Raw genomic sequence first — 21,522 nt, 5'->3', positions numbered from 1 at the left:
AATTATTGAATACTCCGTGAGTAAAATAAATGCATACTCCTTTCTCTCACATGAATTGTGAGTCCCACCATGAATTTAATTAGTGTGACCCACAATTATGTGAGAGAGTAGAGTGTGCATTTATGGTACTCCGAGAGTATCCAATAATTACCCCCTTCAAGTTACTCTTATGCCATAAATAACTCATTAATTCAAAGTGTATTTAATGTATTTCGTAAAAATAAAAAAATTATATATTATTAATGCACTTTTTCCCCTCATTACTCTTATACCATTATAGGACATCTTATAAATATATAAGTAAATATTTTTAATACAAAATTTTTTTATTTTTTATTTTTAAAATTTTTATTTGGAAAATTAGAGGTATTGACATTATTTGTTTTCCTTTTTTGAAGAAACAATAAATGTTGATTTCAAGGGTTTTTTATATTTTAGAAAAATCTTAATTTCATAGTTGAGAGTTAAAAGTCTTTTCAATTTTTATTAATGTCATATATATGTACTTTGTTATATGTAAGAAAATAGTATATGTTAAATCATGTTAGAAACACATTTTGTGTGTGTGTGTAGGTTATTCTTTGTCCTAGAAGAAATTTTTTGGCTCCATCAGTAAGTGGGGTGATTTGAAAATTAGATGCTACCGTTAGAAATACCAAGAACTTCTAACTAGTTGAGCTACAAGATTCTTGGCAATAATGTGGCAAGTTAATTTTGGAAAATTATGAAATTATTGTGTCATTAACATGACTATCTAATTTCTATAAATGTCCAGCTTAGAGTCTAGTCAAATTTAAATACCTGCCAAAATTGTATCACACATTAAATCCATTCCAATTGAAGCATTCTGCCTTGCAAAACTGAAAGATTTAAATAGAGAATTAGTTGATCTTCTTAAATCAACAAAGCCATTGTAAGCTCTCCAATTGTAAATGTTTTCTTCCCATTAGAGTATTTTCCATAATGCAATTACTTATATCTACTTTCTACTTTACATTGAGTCTCTTTGTTTTCTTAAATGTGTCCAAGGCACAAACCAACATTACAAAGACCATCATAGTTGATCAGTCAGGCAAAGGAAATTTTATCCATGTGCAACAAGCCATTGATTCGATCCCACCAAATAATCAAGAATGGACAATTATTCATCTTAAACCCGGTGTTTACAAGTAAGATTAGTGTATTAGTATAAACTACATAACCCCATTTTTCATTTATAAGTTATCCAATCAATTTCAATCACTAATTTTCTTTTTCATTTCTTTTAATGTCTAGTGAAAAAGTTGAAATCTCTACAGATAAACCATACATTATTCTTCAAGGAGAGAATAGAATGACGACTGTGATCCAATGGGGTGATTTTGGGAGCTCGTTGGAAAGTTCTACTTTCAAGTTGTTAGCAGATAATTTTATGGCTCGTGAAATAACATTCAAGGTTAAGTAGCTCAAGAATTTTCATTATAAGATGTGTGTTTATTCATTTATTTGTTAAATGTTGGCAAAAATACAATTATACCTAGAAAAATTGAGGTTTTAAAAACATGTACATAGAATAATATAATGAAAAAAATGGCGCTAATATTAACGCATTTTTACACCAAAAAAAAAAATTATAAAATTTTATTTCCTTATTTTTCCTAACAGAATACATTCGACAATGTTACACCAACGGGTTTGTTGGGGAAAATTACATGGGCACCAGCAGCTTTTGTTCAAGGAGACAAAGTATCATTTTATAGTTGCAGCTTTATTAGCCTGCAAGATACACTGACTGATTGGCAAGGTCGTCACTATTTTGAGCAATGCTACTTTGAAGGTGCCATAGATTTCATCTGGGGTGGTGGCCAGTCAATTTATCAGGTTTGATATTTCTTTCACTAATACAAATGAGAATTTGGAGTCACTTATATATGCATAGTTTCAAAATTGTTATATGCATTACACTTTTTATAATAGGTATTACAAAATTACAAATACATGTCATCCTATGAAAAAACGTTTATGTTAGGGATGGCAATGGGGCGGGGCGGGGCCGAAGGATGGGATCTTCGCCCCCGCTCTGTATAGATTTTTCTTGCCCCATCCCCGCCCCGCCCCGCATGACGGGAAAAATTCCTTGCCCTACACCGTAAAACTTTATTTCTTGTTAATTTTCCCTATAATTATTACCATTTTTTTCAAATAAAATGACATGTTTCAATATTAAAAATATACTTAAAATTATAAATAAATTTATCCTATCAAATCAAACTAATTTTTAGCAAAAACTAAATAATATTATCTAAATGTTTTACAAGACAATGTCACAACAAAAATCTCATAGTATGACACAAAAATCTCATATTATGTTAATGATGAAAAGTAAGTTGAGAAAGACATATGAATCATGAATGAAAAGACAAAAAAAAAGAGTTAAAATTGGTACCTTATTTCCAACTTTGCTTGAAAGAAAAGAGAGGTAGAACCACGTTAGGTAGAATAAAATAAGCTAATGATATTTTTGTTTAAATAGTAGGATTTTAGAGTATGAAAAAATTACAACTTAATCCTTATTAATGCGGGGCGGGGCGGGGCGGGGATGGGTTTAGCCCCGTGGTGCGGGTCTAAAATCTCGCCCCATCCTCGCCCTATCACCTTTGCGGGGCAAGGAAAACCCGCACGGGGCGAAGCGGGGAGGGGCGGGTCAAGCGGGGCGGGAAAAAATTGCCATCCTTAGTTTATGTATAGCTTTTTAAAATTTCATTTTTTCTTGCATTTTCTCACATTTTAAAATTTGTTCAAGTTACAAGTATACTATAGCACATTTCCTACAAAATTTTTTTTTATCAAAACGATAAATAAACTGTTTCCAAACAGACACATAAGAATGTATTAAAGTGGAAGAACAAAGACGATCAAAACCCAATACAAATTATCTTCTAATTGTAATCTAATTTGATGCCAAGTGTTTATTTTAATTTTTATTTATTTATTTATTTCTTTTGTAAAAGGGAAAATATCATTAAGAACTAAACAACAGATACAAGAAAAGAAACAAAGCGATCAAAAAGAACCCCTGCACTATCCAGGCCTAACAAGAGAGCTACGTATGTCGGGGGTTCCAAAAAAATAACAAAGTCCTGTCCTAACAAAGCTCCTTTTCTAGCTAATGCATCGGCGCACTTATTTGCCTTCCTATAACAATGTTGCACTCGCACCATAGGAATACTCCTAAGACTATTTTTACAGTCTTCAACAATGGTAGAACAACCATTCGGATTTGCTGCATCTTTGTTCATGAAGTTGACCACTACTTGAGCATCCAATTCAATGATAACAACTTGCAATTTGAGTGCCACACATAATCTAATACCACACATAATCTGATACCACACATACTCTTAATTTTGATGTCAAGTAATACATTCATAATATTCCACCTGAAAACTAAGGTAACATAATAATTATACTCACTTACTTTGGTAAGACCTCCTTATCATAATTGTGCACTTTAAGAACATTGATAGCAAGTTACCTAAAATAGGTGGTGAATATAGACCAAAACCAAAAAACACCTAAAGACATATTAACCTAAGGATAGAGCATTGGTGAATATGGGAAACCAAAAACCAAAAACACCCAAAAATTTACCCACATCAACTTACCCATTTGGTCATTTCCCTCCCAAGATGGGGTTTTAGCTACAATTGCTCCCTATCTTTAGGAATCCACTATCCATTCCCTAAATATTTGTTTATTGTTTTGTGTCTAACTTTGATACAGTAAAGTAGGTGTTTTGAAAAGTGAGTGGAATAATAAAAAATAAATGAAGAAATAATATTTTTTTTAAAATAAAGTTTAGAATAAAGAATCCGAAGTGGGTAAAAAGAAAAAGTAGTTAGCTAAAATAGAAAAAGTAAATTATTACTCTATAATAGGGAGAATTTTCTAAGTAACATGCTCCCAATGCTCATGTACCCATTTCTAACCGAAAATGGGGACTTACCACAGTTGATCCCATCTTTAGACTTCAGGGAATGTTTGTTCATTTTTCAAACAATATTATTTTTTTTTTTTGGGTCTTGGTAACTGTGATAAAGAAAATTCAGTGTTTTGGAAAGTAAGAAAATTAATAAAAAATTAATGAAGAATAATATTTAAATTAAATATGATCTGAATAGGGAAGTTCTTTTTTAAGGAAAAAATAGGGAATTTAATGTAGTTGTCAACCTTAGTTTTTCATAGTATCATAATCAAATTAGAACGTTCGAAAAATTATTAATTACACCCGAAGTATCATAAATGTGTATTCCTTCTCTCACATAAATGGTGGGTCCCACCATGAATTTAATTAGTGAGACCCACCATTTATGTGAAAAGAGTGACTACGCGTTTATGGTACTTCAGGAGTATACAATAATTTTCCTATAACGTTCGTATTAACAATTTTTTTGCCATAATAATAATAATACTTATAAAATCTAAGTGAATATTGACAAAATTCTTTAATTTTTTTCTTTTTATGAATATTTTTCAATATTTCTGTCCTTACACACGAATAGCATACCCTTAAATCTGAGATTATTTGAAACACAAAAAATAACTAATATATATCACATAAAAGAAAATAAATTGAATGGAATTCTATTGATAATAGACTTCAATTTTTTTTTTTACAGAACTAATTTTATAGGCTCCATAAAAATTAATATAATCTTATTTTGACTAGGAAGGTCCTCAAAGTGAGGAATAAATTACCTTAACCTAAAATTTAGAAAATTATATAAAAATATAAACAAATTGACAAATAATAAAAATAGGACTCATTTTGTCATATTCATACATCATTTAGCTTGTAATAAATTTATATTATAACCCCCTTGACATTACCGCACGTATATATTTAAACATTGTATTTTGGGTGCAGAATTGCGTGATAAATGTAACAGAGTCACTTTTGGATAATGGCAATGCTTATATCACAGCTCAAGCTCGTGAGAGCGACAAAGAAACCAATGGTTTTGTGTTCAAATATTGTAAAGTAACAGGATCTGGCCCTGCATTTTTAGGGAGAGCATATGGAAACTATTCGAGAGTTGTGTTTTACAAATCAGTATTTCCTGATTTTATAGCCCCACAAGGTTGGGATGCATGGAACCATGAAGGAAAAGAGTAAGAAATCGTTTTCATTCTACATTCATCTTTTTGTTAATGATGTGGATACAAAATTACAAAATGAAATAGGAGTCCTAATACCATTTGGATATAAGACAATGATTTTGAACCTTGAAATCGTATCTCGAACAATATTTCGGTCCTTATGTTTTTTGTTATAGCCTGTTTGGATGTTTAAAAAAGGAGGGAGAGTAGAGTAGAGGGAGGGAGAGTAATTTAAATCCCTTATTTGGAAGTTTTTTAAGGAAGGAGGGGGAGGGATTTGGAGGGGTTTGGGGGGAGGGGGGGGTTTCAACTACCTCTAACCCCTCATTTTTAATTTCCCCAAATTGGAGAGATTTGGAGGGAGAGTAGAGTAGATAAATTATTGACCAAATGAATTCTCCAATTTACCCTTTTTAAATTAACAAAATTACAAACCAATCAATCATAGACCAATGTTGCAATTTATTTTTAAATATGGGTAAATTTGTCTATTTAATCATTTCCTCTCCTCTTCATCATAATTTTAAAAACATCCAAACAAGGGGAATGGCTAATTACTTCCTTCCCCCTTACTAATTTTAAAAACATCCAAACAAGGTGAAGGGTAATCATTTCACTCTACTCTCCTCCCCACTACTCTCCTCTCCTCTACTCTCCCCTCTCTCTAAACTTCCAAACAGGCCATTAGAGTTATAGTTAAATGCAGGGGCGGAGCTACATTGCTCCCAATTTTTTTTTTCTCCTACAACTATACTAGTAATAGGATATAGTCCTCCAAAAAAAATTAGAACCAGCCCCCCAATTATTTCTAAGATATATAGTTAGTCCAATGGATTTTTAGTTGGCCTCCTCAATTGTTCAAAACTGTATTATCTGTCCACTCCAATTATTCCTAAGATTTGTAGTTAGTCCAAAAAATAATGACTAATAGTTGATCTTCTCAATTGTCCAAAAAATTTATAATTAATCCAATGGATAATAACTCACTCTCTAGTGATAACCCATTTTCCAACATAATTTCAATTGTTTTTTCATCTTTAGGTACCTATAGAGTTTTGTTGTAGCTGCTTGTGCCAGCCCATTGCCCCATTTTCTTTCTTCTCAACACAAAAACTCCTATCTCAACCAAAATTATTAATCCATTTTTTTTCCTAGTGCAACATCATCTTCTTGAATCTTTAAAGAAGTGAATATGCAAGTGCATTTTCTTCTCTCTCTTTTATCAATCATCATTGTTAATTTACCAATAGTATTATTTTTGCTTCTTTCTTCGGCCACTATGTGTGTGTTGATATACATAAGGGTATTTAAGAATTTTTTGTTCACATTTTTGTATTGCTATCTTTATTCCATTAAAGATTGTTGGGCATAATTTTGATGTGAACTGTTCTTTTAATGGATTTTTTATTTTTATTTTTTTGTATTTGTCTATAATAAACTATATATTTTTTTGTATGTTCATTAATATTTAAGAATATAACAATATATCAAAGTTAATAATTTTGTATCCAATATGAAGTATGGTTAATATATCAATACTACAATTCGGCCGCCAAGTAAAATTTTCTGGCTACGCCCCTGGTTAAATGATTAAAATCATTATTTTCTAATAGCTCAAGATTTTGAGACAATTGATGGTGTATGAATTTTTTTTTTTTTTTTTTTGTGTGCAGGGAAATGATCACATATGCAGAGATAGGTTGCACTGGACCAGGGGCAGACATGTCAAAGCGTGTGAAATGGGAGAAGAACTTATCAGAGGAAGAAGTGCGACAGCTTGTCCGTGTACGTCTGTTCATAAACCAGGAAATGTGGATGCAAGAACAGCTTCATGCACTAACAATCTCAGGTCCCCCTATGTTAATGGAAAAATGATAAAACTACAAAAAGAAGTTCAAACTTTTGCTGCAAATCCATGCGTGGCGAGTTGTAAATAGTGTAGGTGTGGACCTAATACTTAACTTCCACCACTCACAACTTGTCACGCGGCGAATTGTGACAAAAATTGTGAATTTTTTAATGTTCCTAGTATCATACATTTTATTGCCATGTGCTTTTTACTCATTCTCAATCAAGTATCACATTATTTTATTTTTTATTTTTTTGTGTATTTTTAGTTTTTCAATTATGAGCTAGTTTATATGCATTCAATTAGATTTCTTGTTTGTATCTTTATAAGTTTCAACATTGATCCTACAAATCCAACATTGCCAAAGCTTATTCTATGAAGTTCTGTTTTTGTTTTTTTTGTTTCAAATAGGCAAAACCATGCTAACCATAAATATTTTCTTATATTAAGAAGTTAACATACAAAATTGACGTGAAATTATTCATTCTTAGGGGAAGAGTCTTCCCTTCTCTCACTAGAGTGTGGGCCTTGCCATGAGTCCCACAGAGGCACACTTATTCTTAGAGCAAGGAGGAGCCTTCCATAGGAGTAAATAATTTCTCGAGATTGATAGCTTGTTTGATAACGACTACCTTCCTCAAGTCATTAAAAGTGATAAAGTTGCTTCTTATTGGGATAAGATATATAAAATCATGATTCATGATTATAACATAAGGAAAAAAAAAACAAAGACAAAATTTAGGTATAGTACTTAGATGATGTTCCTAACTTTCTTTCTTAAAATTCAGTCATGTGGGTTGTTTCTCATGAGATGGAAATATATTTTTAATTAAATACAACCACATAGCTGAAAGATATCTAAGTACTATATTTAAGTTTTGCTCTAAAAAAAATGTGACCTATATGGCAAAATAACTAATATATATAATAGATTCTCAAAAAAAAAAAAACTAATATATATAACAAATCAAAAAAACTAATAAGGTATATATTAGGTTCCCTACTGTATAGAACTGATTATTTTATTTTCCTTTAACAAAACCAATTATATTATTTTAATGGTCACGTTAACATTTAGTGTGTCAGCACTATACTTCATTTGCCACATAGGACATTTTTGTTAAGTGAGTAACGACAGGGACCAAAATGGAACGTATTTTTCATTTAGGGACTAAAAACGGTAAAATAAAAATATAGAGACCAAAAATAGAAAAATGTCCAAAATATAGGGATCAAAAGTGCATTTACGCCTTTAATAAAAGGTAGTAGTTATTGCCACTAATATTCAAGCTCAGGGCAGTAGGGTCTGCAATTCTGACCAAAAACTACTAATTACAAGATGGCATGAAACCCCAAGTCAAGTGCAACCTAAAAGATGGTTGACTTTAATGGTTTGTTTGGATAGAGGGGGGAAGGAAGAAGAATAAAAGGGAGTAGAGTAGAGTTGGCTAAAAATAAGCTAATATTGTGCTAAATCTACTTTACTTTACTCCCCTCCCTCTCCCTCTCCCTCTCCCTCTCCCTCACCCTCAATCCAAACGGACCGTAAGTTTACTCATCCATGTCACGAGGCCGTGGATCTTCTTCATGGACCTGATTCCATTGGTTCAGAAAATCCACGCATCCAATGGAATCCCAACATAGGTTCCGAACCAATAGAATCAGGCCCATGATGAACTTCCTGATTCTATTGGTTTAGAACTGATCCTATTGGTTCCTCGTCATTACACTAATCAGTGTATGTGACTTGACCTTATTATCAGAATGTAAACCATATACTAAAATTTTGAAGTTTCTCACCAAACAGAAGGTAAAGGAACAAGCTGGTGGCCAGTGTCATATAGTATACGAACTGCTAATGTCTTCAATAATGGACATACCATTTACCATACGTAAACACCCAATCATTATTTGGTGTAAAATTTTCCCTTGTTTGGCAAAAAAATAAAAAAAATAAAAAATTGGAGGTGTGGGGAGGATTTTGGGTGGCCGAACATTAGACCTCTGATTTTATTTTGGAGGCTCTTCAGTCATTTAATGTCTAAAGATTGCTTTATCATTAACATTGACAATCAGAAAATTAATGCATATCATTTACTTTCATGTCATAGATGACTACAACTAAACCATAATGCTAATTACAACAATCACAAAGTAGATTCAATTGATAGCATGGGAACAATATACTAAAGTTTAAACCACAACAACCATACTCCTAATCCAAGACTCATGGAACACAAACTGCTCACAAGCTCTTCATTTCATCTAAAAATTCCTGAATTTCTTCCAAACTTGCATTAGAGAAGCCTGCAAAACAGAAGTATTTCTTAAAACACGGAAATTTGAATCCCAGAAGGAAATTATACTTGCAAGGTACTAAAAATCATTAACTTGCTATAGATGATACCCTTGCTATCAATCTTAGACAAATCTCTGTTGGGATTGTAAATCCTCCCCGTTTTAGTATATTCAGTCTCTTCCTTCCCTCTGGTCTTTAACTTTACCATTCGGGTACGGAGTTCTGATGCAGTTCTCTCCATCTCTGTGGAATCATAACCATAAGAAGATTCGTCTTTTAGAACTTCAGCAAATGGTGTTAACCAAGACTGAACAATTAATTACCAAAGATTTGCAACGTATATGTATAAAATTTTTATTCGGTAGCCACCAAAATGTAACAGCAAGAAAATATAGCATATTTACAAGATCGAAAAGCTCCATACTGCAAAACCAATACAGGATACAGAAAAGGTGGTGTTTTTTTGAACCTTAGCTCTATCCCAACCAGAACCAACCCTTTATATCCTGAGCCAAGGCTGAAGGGAAAAATAAAAAGGGACACGCACAAAAGTACAGTACTCTAAAGTGTGGTAGCAACAAGCATCATTACTAAAAACTATAAATGGATTGATAGACTACAGCACATATTTCTGCCCTTAACTGAAGTTCATGGGGACTTGACTAACATTGTCTGAATATTTTTTTCCTTAAAAAGGGCAGAGGGTCAGGGGGTTAGCAGCAACAGCAAACTCTTAGGACTCCAGCACATGACGTCTTAACCACCAGTATGGTTGGTAATGGTAACTAGAACTTCATTATAAGCTTTCAACCGCCTCTTACCATGATGTCATGGAAAAAAAAAAAAAAAAAACCTAATGTAATAGAAAAAAACATTCCCCTGACTCTGGATAATAGTGTGAGCAATAAAACATATCAGGAAGTTGCAAAATGCATATAACAGAAAGCTTCTTAGAATATGAATGGCTGGAAGATCCCCCTAACAATCAATGTGGCAATTGGTTGATTATCAAGCCTCTTATATTTGTACAGACTAGACTTCAAAAGAAGTGTGAATGTGAAGATGATATTGCAGAGACTAAGGTCATTCTCATTGAACAACTAAACTCTAGGTTCGTCAATGTAAATTACTAAGAAAAAAAATTCATTAATGTTTCATTAACAAATAACCAACTGTAACTTGTAAGAAGAACTTCATAAAACTAGAGCTGTTTTTATGTGCATGCCTAAAATTAACTTGGAATTCACAGTCATCTCAAATCAAAGAAGGCATATTTGGAAGGCTTATCTAATTACCCTGGAACAGGTCATGCATAGGGTTCTGCTCATATAATTGCAATGCCTCATTGACAACCCCAACACAATGATTACTGGAAGTAGACTGCCTTTTAAAAGCTTGGAGCTCACGGTTCAGCACAGCAGACTCCTTCCCAACCTGTACATAATATATTCATCAATAAGGAAATACAACCAGGGACAAAAAGAAAGAAAAGCAAACACAATTGCATGCAACATGCAGGAATGTTGTTACCGTAGAGAGCTTGTTCCTCAAGGTCTCCAACTGTGCATCCAGATCTGGATCGCAGAGTGCCTCTTGATCCAGCAAATCATCGCCACTTGATTCATCCTAAGAAGACATTTATTTATGTTTCTATGAGAAGACTTCATTCAATAATAGATTTAAACAAAAATTTATAGTACAGAAAAACAATAATTTCTTCATCATCAAGGGCACACAAAGATATGATAGCAGAAAAGGATATAAATACTTACAAGCATGGTTTACTGAAGACAGTTACTGACAAGTGACAACACACCATATCTACAAGTACAACAACAAATTTCTTGATACAAAATGTATCGTGTGAATTGTTTTCTTTGGTGGACATCATTCTTCTTTATTTGCTCTACATATTCAAGTGAAAATTTTGATGGTAAAAAAACCTAAAATGCATAACTAAACTAAATGGATTCTGCCATGAATATGGAAAATAATATGAGGTGCAGCTGAAGAATATATTTTGCAGAGATGCAACAAGGAAAGAAAGTGTTTGGACCTCCATGTCTTTAAGTAAGTGTACCAAATAGTGGGTGGTTGCACAATTCTGTTGGAATATGAAGCAGAAAAGTGCAACTCTATGCTAAAGAAAACTATAAACTCACAAGATGACCAAGAACTTTTCTTTTTTATTGATAGGATATATATGTAACCATTGGGTCTTAAACCCAAAACCTCACCCTCTATCAGATTATTGTGGACAAGGAGATGTCATTTGAGCTAGATCGCATTGGCCATGGTGACCAAGAACTCATGCTCATTATCTGCAGAATTCGAAGTACATTATACCTCCCAACAGCTCTAACTAGCAACCAATCGGCAACACAAACTTGAGATGAACCAAGTGTGCTATGAAAATGCATAAAAACTATCTCTTAATATTAACAAGTTGAGCATCAGCAATATTTTTTACAATCAAGTGGGAAAGAATATAGAAGTGGAATGCAAAGGAGAGACAATGCCGATGTAATATGATGTTGGAGGGACTGAAAGCGAACTGTGAACCCAAAATTACAGGGACTGAAACACAAAAAGACTAATAAGATATATAACTAACCTAAGAAAGGTTGATTCTAGCACAAATGTGACGAAATCAATAATATACAAAGAGTAATTGGTAAATGGGAGAGCTAGTTGACACAGAATGACTAATTAGATGTATAAAGTAATAACTAAGATGTGGTTAAGCATGAGAAATACAAAAGACTTGCAATGCAACTAATTGTTTCTTAAGAACAATATGTATGAGCATTATTCTATAGAATGCAGATCACCGCAGAACGTGTATGCTATCCTTGTCTATAGAATAATGGGGGTAGGCTAATATACAGATAGCTTTCATAATTTGCTTGAACAGAATGTAATTAGAAGGCGTTACTGTCATAATCAAAACAGGATGTGGTACCCTGCAACTGCAAGTAGTACTAGCCAATATCTCACTGCGAGAGAAGTTACATCAGTATATTTATGTTACAAAATGCAATAATTCAACCCCACAACCAGTCAATATTGTTAGATTAAATGATTAAATTCACTATCTCCTATCTTAAGCTATACGGAGAATCATTAATTTGACATTGTATCAGAGCAAAATGTTGAATTTGCACGTATTTGACAAATATGTCACAAAAACAACAACAATAACAGCTTGCAGCAATTAAAAAATACAAAAGGGTAAGAAAGTAATAACCAATTCCGGTGAATCAACAGAGAGAACATACAGTTTTGGGTAAAGAAAAGCCCGGAGGAACACCAAAACAGTGGCGAAGACAGTACTTCTCCCACATAGCAAGCCGCTTATCCAAAACCGACTGAACTATTTTGCGTACCCTAGCAACACCCTACACAAAAACAAAATAAAAAAACACCCAAACAACCAAATCAACAAACACTTTCCACGCAACATAAAAGTAACAAATTTGGCTTCATTAGCAGTTCCTATTATACATAAAATCTACCCATTTTTGTTCAATTGTTGTTGTTGTTGGTAGGTGTGAATTAGGAAAACAAGATTGAAAAAGGAAAATTACCTGGGTTAGATCTTGGGATCTATCGTTGTTGGTGTCGGTGTTCAACAAAGTTGAAGCTTGTCTGATACAGATATGAATTAATTTGTTAGCGATTACTAGAGAGAGAGAGAGAGAGAGAGAGAGAGAGAGAGTTGTTGTTGTTCTTACTTTTGAAAGAAGAGGAAAGCGTCGTCGACCAAGTCGTCAACGGTGTTTAGGGTTTCGTTGATGAAGAGTTGAGGGTTTACATTCAGGGATTCGAATACTGCCTCGCTTTCTTCACTGCCTCCTCCTCCTCCATCCATTTCTCGAAGAAGCTGTTCAGTTCAAATCTCACAATGGTCAATTTTCCCGCCAAAAAGACTATAGACTAAAGACTATGGGTTTACACAGCAGCAGGAGCAGAGGACTGAGAGAAAATGACAGTTGTTTTTCAATTTTGAAAATGGGGATTAAGAAGTTAGGACTAGTAGGACTGCTTTTTTTTTCCTCTTTTTTTTTCTCTCTCTCTCTCTCTCTCGATACAAAGGTTTGGGTTAATGCGGTCGTCAAATGGGTAGGTTTAGAGTCGGTTTAGATTTTGCTTATTTTGTTAAAATTGAAATTTTTTTGTTGAAAGTACTTAAGTAAATGTTTGTTAAAATAGTACAGGAGGACCAATAAATACCAAATATAAGCTAAATAGTAAAATAAGTTGGTAAAAAATAAGCTAACTAAACAGACACTTAGAGTGGGCATAATTGGGTAATAAAACTTATTTATTCATTTATTGCCCATTTAATTAATTACTTTTAACCAAATTCAACTCAACCTAATTATTATGGGTAAACTTCAACCCACCAAATTACCCAATAATCAAAATTACCAAAATGCCACTAATACTTGAAAATGTCTAAAGTATTTCTAAAATCCTTAAAATTACTAAAATACTCTTAAATCTAAATAATAATAAAAACCAATTATGCTAAAAAACTACTAAAAATGACCAAAATACTTCCGAAATTTAAAAAATGACTAAAATACCTCTAAAACCTAAAAATGTCCGAAATACTCTCGAAACCTAAAAATGACCAAAATATTCCTAAAACATAAAAAATAATCGAAATACTCCCGAAACCTAAAAAATAACCAAAATACCTCTGAAACCTAAAAAATAACCCTAATTCCAACATGAAACGATTAGCCATGTTTAAGGAGAGAGAGTTGAGAGGTTGAGAGAGGAGTTAGGGCTGGGTTGAATTTGGGTTTATTATTATTGGGGTTAAATGGGTCTAAAGGGGTTTGTAGTTAAAACTCAATTATTACTAGGTCTAATTGGGTTAATGCCTATATAACCCAAATAATAATTGGGTGAGTTTGTGTTCAATTCTAGTGGGTGGGTTTAGATGGGCAAATGGGTTTGGGCTTATTTTGCCACTTCTATGCTATTGCTAAACACATCTAAGACAATTGAAAATTAACCAAATTAGTCCTTAAACACAAATAGCCCTATGTTTAAAACAAAATTATACTGTATTTTTCAATTTCCAAGACTAAAACTTTATATCATTTATTTTTTTTCCAATACCAATAACTGCTATAAATCAGCCAAAACTAATTTTGCCCTATACCTAAAATAAATTTCTACCAACTACCACCTTTCAGTGAAGAGAACCTTACATAGTGCTCTAAATCTGCTAATATGGTCAGCCAAAAGAAACTAGAACGTGTTAGAATTACCCACAAAAATAAGTTATCTCTTTTTCAAGTAATTAATATTGCTTTAGGGTGCGTTTGTTTCGACAGTAAAGCAATTCTGGAAAATGTTTTCAAGAAAGAAAAATATTTTCGGGAAAGGAAAATATTTTTAGATGTTTGGTGGCATTTTAAAAAATACTTTGGAAAATATTTTCAAGTGTTTGGTAACATTCTGAAAATGCAAATTTTTTACTGATTTCTAACATTTTCTTAGCTTCCAAACAAATTTTATATCAACAAAATCTACAACACCCACATAGCAGCCACAGAAAAATCCACCTCCACCCACACACCAGCACCACACAACACAAAAACCACCAAAACACCACCACCCACACCACCGCAACAACAACAAAATCAGAGATCAATGTTCGGATTGATTGAGAGATTGAGGGAGAGAGATCGGTAACGGCGGCCAGATTGGTAACGACGGAGGTGGGTTTGGGCTTGGGACAGTGGTCTCGCGGCTCGATCTCGCCGACGCGAGCTCGTCGGCGTGGTAGCGATCTCGCGGCTCGATCTCGCCGGCGCGAGCTCGTCTGGGCTTGGGGCTCGGTCTGGGCTTGGGGCTCGATCTCGCCGGCGCGGGCTCGTCTGGGCTTGGGGCTCGGTCTCGCCAGCACGAGCTCGTCGGCACTTCTCTCTCTTTCTCCTCTCTTCGTTCTCTGTCTCCCTCTCTTCGTGCTCTCTCTCTGTTTTCCGTGAAAAATGTGATTTGAAGGTAAAATAGGAACGGTAAACCAATTCCATCGTATAAGGGGTGTTTTACGGTCAAACTGGAAAATAATTTCAGTTGACCAAATTTTTTGTGCTCACCAAACACACGCAAACGGGGAAAATAATTTCTGAAATTGGTTTACCGTTAAACCAAACGCAGCCTTAATCACTAGAAATTTTAGTTATATTGTAATATCAAGAATTAATTTGTGCCTATCAAAAAAAAAAAAAAAAAATCTATACCTCTCCTTCAAAACTTTCACATAAGCCCTCTTTCTCTTTGCTTAGTCCCTTTTTTTATATATATATTTTTATTATTATGACTGATGTTGCATCTCTTTGCTCAAACTAAAATTAGGTTAACATTTCTTTTGGTTTAAAGAGCACCCATTGGCATTGGAAAAAGTAAGAAATGATGTAAAGCTGTAGTCTTGAAAATGAAAAACTAAACTTTACATTTGTTTTAAGTGCGTTTGACGTGGGTTAATTTTGCCAGCTTATTTTACTATTCAGTTTATTTTTGCTACTATTCATGGGTCTCACTACACTTTTTAGTACTATTCGTAGGTCTCACTATACTATTTTAACTAACTTTTACCTTTATCTGCAGTACTTTCAGCAAAAAAAATTCAGTTTTAGCAAAATAAGCGAACCTAAACAGACCCTAAGTAGAGTACACAAGCGGCATGTAGTGCCATTTGTGTGTAAGGACCAATTAATTATGGAATGGAAATGGGTATTGCATATTATCATGTGAATTGTTTTCCTTGGTGGACATCATTCCTCTTTATTTGCTCTACATATTCAAGAGAAAAATTTGATGATAAAAAAAATCTAAAATCCATAACTACCTGAGTGGATTCTGCGATGAATATGGAAAATAATATGAGGTGCAGCTGAAGAATATATTTTGCAGAGATGCAACAAGGAAAGGAAGTGTTTGGACCTCCATGTCTTATGTAAGTGTACCAAATTGTGGGTGGTTGCAAAATCCTGTTGGACTATAAGGCAGGAAAGGGCAACTCTATGCTAAAGAAAATTATAAACTTACAAGGTGACCAAGAACTTTTTCTTTTTTATTGATAGGTAATATATGTAATTATGTACACATTGGGTCTTATACCCAAAACCTCACCCTCCATCTGATTATTGTGGAAGAGGAAGTGTCATTTGATTTGAGCTAGATCTTATTTGCCATGGTGACCAATAACTCATGTTCATTATCCGCAGAATTCGAAGTACATTATACCTCCCAACGGCAAGATACAACCAATTGGCAACACAAACTTGAGATGAACCAAGTGTGCTACGAAAATGCATAAAAACTATCTCTTAATATTAACAAGATGTGAGCATCAGCAATATTTTCTTACAATCAAGTCGGAAAGAATATAGAAGTGGAATGCAAAGGAGAGACAATGCCAATGTAATATGATGTTGGAGGGACTGAAAGCGAACCATGAACCCAATATTACAGGGACTGAAACACAAAAAGACTAATAAGTTATATAACTAAGCTATGAAAGGTTGATTCTAGCACAAATGTGACGAAATCAATAATATACAAAGAGTAATTGGAAAATGGGAGAACTAGTTGACACAGAATGACTGATTAGATGTAAAGTAATAACCAAGATGTGGTTAAGCGTGAGAAATACAAAAGACTAGCAACGCAACTAATTGTTTCTTAAGAACAATATTACCCAGAGAATGCAGATCACCATGGAATATGTATGTGTATGCTATCCTTGTCTACAGAATAATGCTGGTAGGCTATAAAATATAGATAGCTTTCATAGTTTGCTTGAATGGAATGTGATTAGAAGGCGTTACTGTCATAATCAGAACAGGATGTGGTACCCTTCAATATATAAATAAATTTTCCCTTACAACAACAACCTAGCTCTAGTCCCAAAATTTTGCCCTTCATAGTAAAAAAAAGAAGGAATGGAAGTAGTACTAGCCAATATCTCACTGCTAGCAAATTACATCAGCATATTTATGTTACAGTCACAAAATGCAATAATTCAACCCCAAAATCAGTCAATATTGTTAGATTAAATTATTAAATTCACTATCTCCAAAATCAGTTAATATTATGAGCGGTGAAATTGTGAACCCACCACTTTTACCCACCATTCACAACTTGTCACATGGGCAAGTTGTAGTCCTAGCATTTTCCTAATAAGATTTTACAGATTACCTTTCGTCCTTTTCTTTTATATTTTAAGCTTGTCAACTTGCATTTTTTTTTAATTAACTTACAATTTGATTTAATTAATTACTTTTTTTTACAAACACTTGCTTATAAAGAGCACTATAGCGTAATTAACGCATTCTCATACAACATATTATAACTATCTAAAAAAAAAGGACCATAACATGTCAATTGGTTAGGTTTAAAAAGTGGAGGTTAGAATATATTTTGTTATCTCTCATGTGTATTTTGATGGAAAATTCTTTTATTTGATTGAGTAAAACAAATTAGAAGATATAAAATGGTGTTTGTATAAATTTAATGTGATGCCCCAATTTGATTGATTGTGTGATGTGTGTGGGTGTGTGATAAGTTCCACATCGGGTATTTATTGAGCAGATTTGGGCTTTATTAACAACTACAAAGAGTTTCAATTGTGACTAGTCCTTTTGAGGTATAGCGCAGATATGACTAGTGTTTTTCCTTGGGTCTCCACATTTGGTATCAAAGCCGGCCTGGTAACCCTATATGGGCTCAGAGACACTACCCCACAAAGTAGGCCCTAACGAGAATGTTAGGGATTTAAGTAAGGTAGATTGTGATGCCCCAATTTGATTGATTGTGTGATGTGTGTGGGTGTGTGATGAGTCCCACATCAGGTATTTACTAGGTAGATCTAGGCTTTATTAACAACTACAAAGAACTTCAATTGTGACTACTCATTTTGAGGTATAGCGCAGATGTGGCTAGTGCTTTTCCTTAGGTCGTCACATATGGTATCAGAGCTGGCCCGGTAACCTGTGTGAGCTCAGAGACACTACCCCACAAAGTGGGCCCTAACTAGGACGTTAGAGATTTAAGTGGGGGAGATTATGATACCCCAATTTGATTAATTGTGTGATGTGTGCAGGTGTGTGATGAGTCCCACGTCGGGTATTTACTGGGTAGATCTGGGCTTTATTAACAACTATAAAGAGCTTCAATTGTGACTAGTCCTTTTGAGGTATAGCACAGGTATGGCTAGCGTTTTTCCTTAGGTCATCACATTTACTTCCATACCCTATTACATGGTGGATGGATGAATTCCCATCCAAGTCTCTCTCTCCATCCCCTTTTTTCTCCCCAATGAAGGGAGTAGCGCTTCTAAGGATCCACCTAACCTAAAAGACTAGTCTCGAGCTAGCTCGTGACCTATCAATGCTTGCGATGGTCAAATGTGAGTGCCCCCCTCTAAAATTTGACAATGACAGGACAAGTGGAGAGTTTTCCCACCAAAATCCAATTCGATTCGATCCAACCGAAGAATGAAGCAAATTCTAGCGAGATCTCCAATAGATTTGGCAAGATCTCACCAAATCTAGTGAGATCTCCACCAAATATGGTGAGATCCCATTGGATCTTCTATGTTTTTCGCCTCTCCCCACTGTTATTCCATCGGATCTTCGTTGTTTTTTCCTTTCTAGTGTCAATCAATTCGCTACTCCTTTCCAATTAACGTTGTATTGAGCTTTCCACCACCTGATTAAATTGGGTTAGGAGTGGGTTAAGCACAAACCTAACTCATGGACACCTAGTGAGGAGACAATGAAACACCCCAAAATGGTGGGCAAACACTTGAGCCCCACCAAAAGCCTCATATTCTCTCCTTTCCATTTTCCATCCCCCACAAACCACTCCTTGATATTCTCATTATTTAGGCTTCCACTTTAACAAAATTTGTATTTATATGAAAGTATTAGTTTACTGAATTAGCCAATAGAGAAAATGCATAGATTAATTATCTATAGTTGTATATTATTTATATTAAAAAAATTATATGATTTTTTTTATAAATTCTATATAAGAAAATATTTTTATATGGAATAATAATAATAATAACTAGTCGCTAATCCCATGCAATGCATGGGAAATCATACTTTTACTTTGAATTTATTAAATTTTATTAGAATGAAAAAAGTATATTTACTAAACTATCTACTTGATTATCAATTATTTTGATTATAAATTATTAAGCAACAAAATTTGAGTAAAAGATCAACATCAATGCCTAGGAATTCAGTTTATTTTTTTAATAGGTTATACCTAGGAATCATAGCCCTCATCGATCTCAAGAAAAAAATAACAACATGAAACAAAACAAAAAAACAAAGAACCAAATTATAGAAATTTACAGATATATTCACCAAATGTTCATTTTGTAATCTATGACTATTAAAATAGGGAAAACCCTTGTTACTCCCTACATGAATAGATCAAAACATATAAAAGAAAATAATTGAAGTAATTTCAAGTTTCTCTAAGACATTTTGTCAAACACCTTTAATGGTAATGATGAGGCTAAACTCTCTTCATGTCTAAAAGGTTCTAGAAGTCCCAGTTATTAGGGCTCGTTTTGTAAGAGAATTCTAATAACGTTATTGTTATTTTGTGGAAATATGTGTAGATAAAAAAATGTGTGAAAATACGTGCAATATTGTTTAAATACTAAAAACTATTATTTAAACAACAATAACAAACACGCCCTATATGTTATGTGAGGGCAAATATAAAATTCAAACGACAAATTGTAGACATGAAGTTGTAAACTAAATAACTGAATTCTTTTGATTGGAGTACTTAGACTGTGAATATATTTAAATATTTATTAACTAGAGTTCATATAATTTGTTTAAAATACTTAAAAATATATGTGCATATATTTTAACTAATATACTTGTCTATTAGTACTTAGTGTGTAACCCCGTGCATATGCACAGATACATTTAAAAATAATCACAATTACATATATATATATATATATATATATATATATATATAATTTAGAATCTAATTAAATCTAGACTCTTCTGTTTTTGCATTCAAAAATTTACTTGCCACAAAAATTAAAAAATTAGATGGAACACATGCGCAAAATTGAACTCCAATCAAAATTCAATTTAGAATCTAACTGAATTTAGACTCTTTAATTTTTGCACCTAATAATTCACTTGACACACAAATTTAAAAATTAGATGAGACACGTGGCGCAAAATTAGACTCCAGTTTAGAATTTAATTGAATTTTCTCTTAGGTTTGGCTATATATATATATGACTAATAAACTTGAATTGTTTTTATTTATGCAAAAAAATACTCATAAATATAAAATCATTCAAAAATTATTTTTTATGATTTACTTATATTGGATTCTTCGTTTTTTTACACTAAATTAACTCATTTAAAAAAAAATTAAAAAACTTAGATTAGATGGGACACATGGTGCAAAATTAGACTCCAGTTTAGAATTTAATTGGATTTTCTCATAGTTTTGGCTATGAATATATATATACACACACACACATATATATAACTTATAAACTTGAATCGTTTTTAGTTATACAAAAAATGCTCATAAATATAAAATCATTAAAATATTAAATTTTTTATGATTTACTTATATTAAATTTCTCGTTTTTTACACTAAATTAACTCATTTGGCACAAAAATTAAAAAACTTAGATTAGATGGGACACATGACACAAAATTAAACTCTAATTGAAATCCAATTTTTACATTAAATTAACTCACTTGGCACAAAAATTTAAAAACTTAGATTAAATGGGACACATGGCATAAAATTAGACTCTAATTAAAGTTCAATTTGAAATTTATTTGGATTTTCTCTCAGTTTTACCTATTATTATATATATAGATTTTAATAATAATAATAATAATCGTGGTGATATAAAAAAAGGACTTGGATGATAACAATAAAAAACTAATAATAATAATAATAAAAATAAACCCATTATTTTTATTAACAAATGAAAGCATCTATAATTGAAATTTAAAATTTCAAAAAGTTGTTTCAAATTTCAAAACAATACAGTAAATTCACATGAGATGTCAGGTGGCTCATAAACCAAGAGCCCACAACTACCACAAAATATAAAAGAAAAATAAAGGATGGTAGTATGACTCAAAACATGAGAAGAAGGAGATGAAATAGAAAGGTAGGGCAAACTAAGAAAACTTGAGTA

At 33.0% G+C, this 21,522-nt stretch overlaps 2 protein-coding genes across 2 annotated transcripts; one reads left to right on the top strand and one right to left on the bottom strand.

Moving 5' to 3' along the window:
• Positions 1 to 1,333: 1,333 nt before the first annotated feature.
• LOC142632732 (putative pectinesterase 29) lies at positions 1,334 to 7,014 on the top strand. Its single transcript, XM_075807081.1, has 4 exons — positions 1,334 to 1,435; positions 1,645 to 1,860; positions 4,907 to 5,151; positions 6,813 to 7,014. Exons 1-4 carry the CDS (start codon positions 1,334 to 1,336, stop codon positions 7,012 to 7,014), a joined length of 765 nt encoding a protein of 254 aa, XP_075663196.1.
• A 2,015-nt stretch (positions 7,015 to 9,029) lies between these two features.
• LOC142631949 (protein MIS12 homolog) lies at positions 9,030 to 13,386 on the bottom strand. The gene is made up of 7 exons (XM_075806322.1): positions 13,022 to 13,386; positions 12,875 to 12,935; positions 12,566 to 12,685; positions 10,818 to 10,913; positions 10,583 to 10,721; positions 9,396 to 9,530; positions 9,030 to 9,295 (listed from the first exon to the last, which is right to left on the bottom strand). Exons 1-7 carry the CDS (start codon positions 13,156 to 13,158, stop codon positions 9,234 to 9,236), a joined length of 750 nt encoding a protein of 249 aa, XP_075662437.1. The 5' UTR covers positions 13,159 to 13,386; the 3' UTR covers positions 9,030 to 9,233.
• Between the last annotated feature and the right edge of the window lie 8,136 nt (positions 13,387 to 21,522).

Source organism: Castanea sativa, chromosome 4, assembly GCF_040712315.1.
Source record: "Castanea sativa cultivar Marrone di Chiusa Pesio chromosome 4, ASM4071231v1".
Classification (NCBI taxonomy): Eukaryota; Viridiplantae; Streptophyta; class Magnoliopsida; order Fagales; family Fagaceae; genus Castanea; species Castanea sativa.
This window is presented reverse-complemented; position numbering and strand designations above follow the sequence as displayed.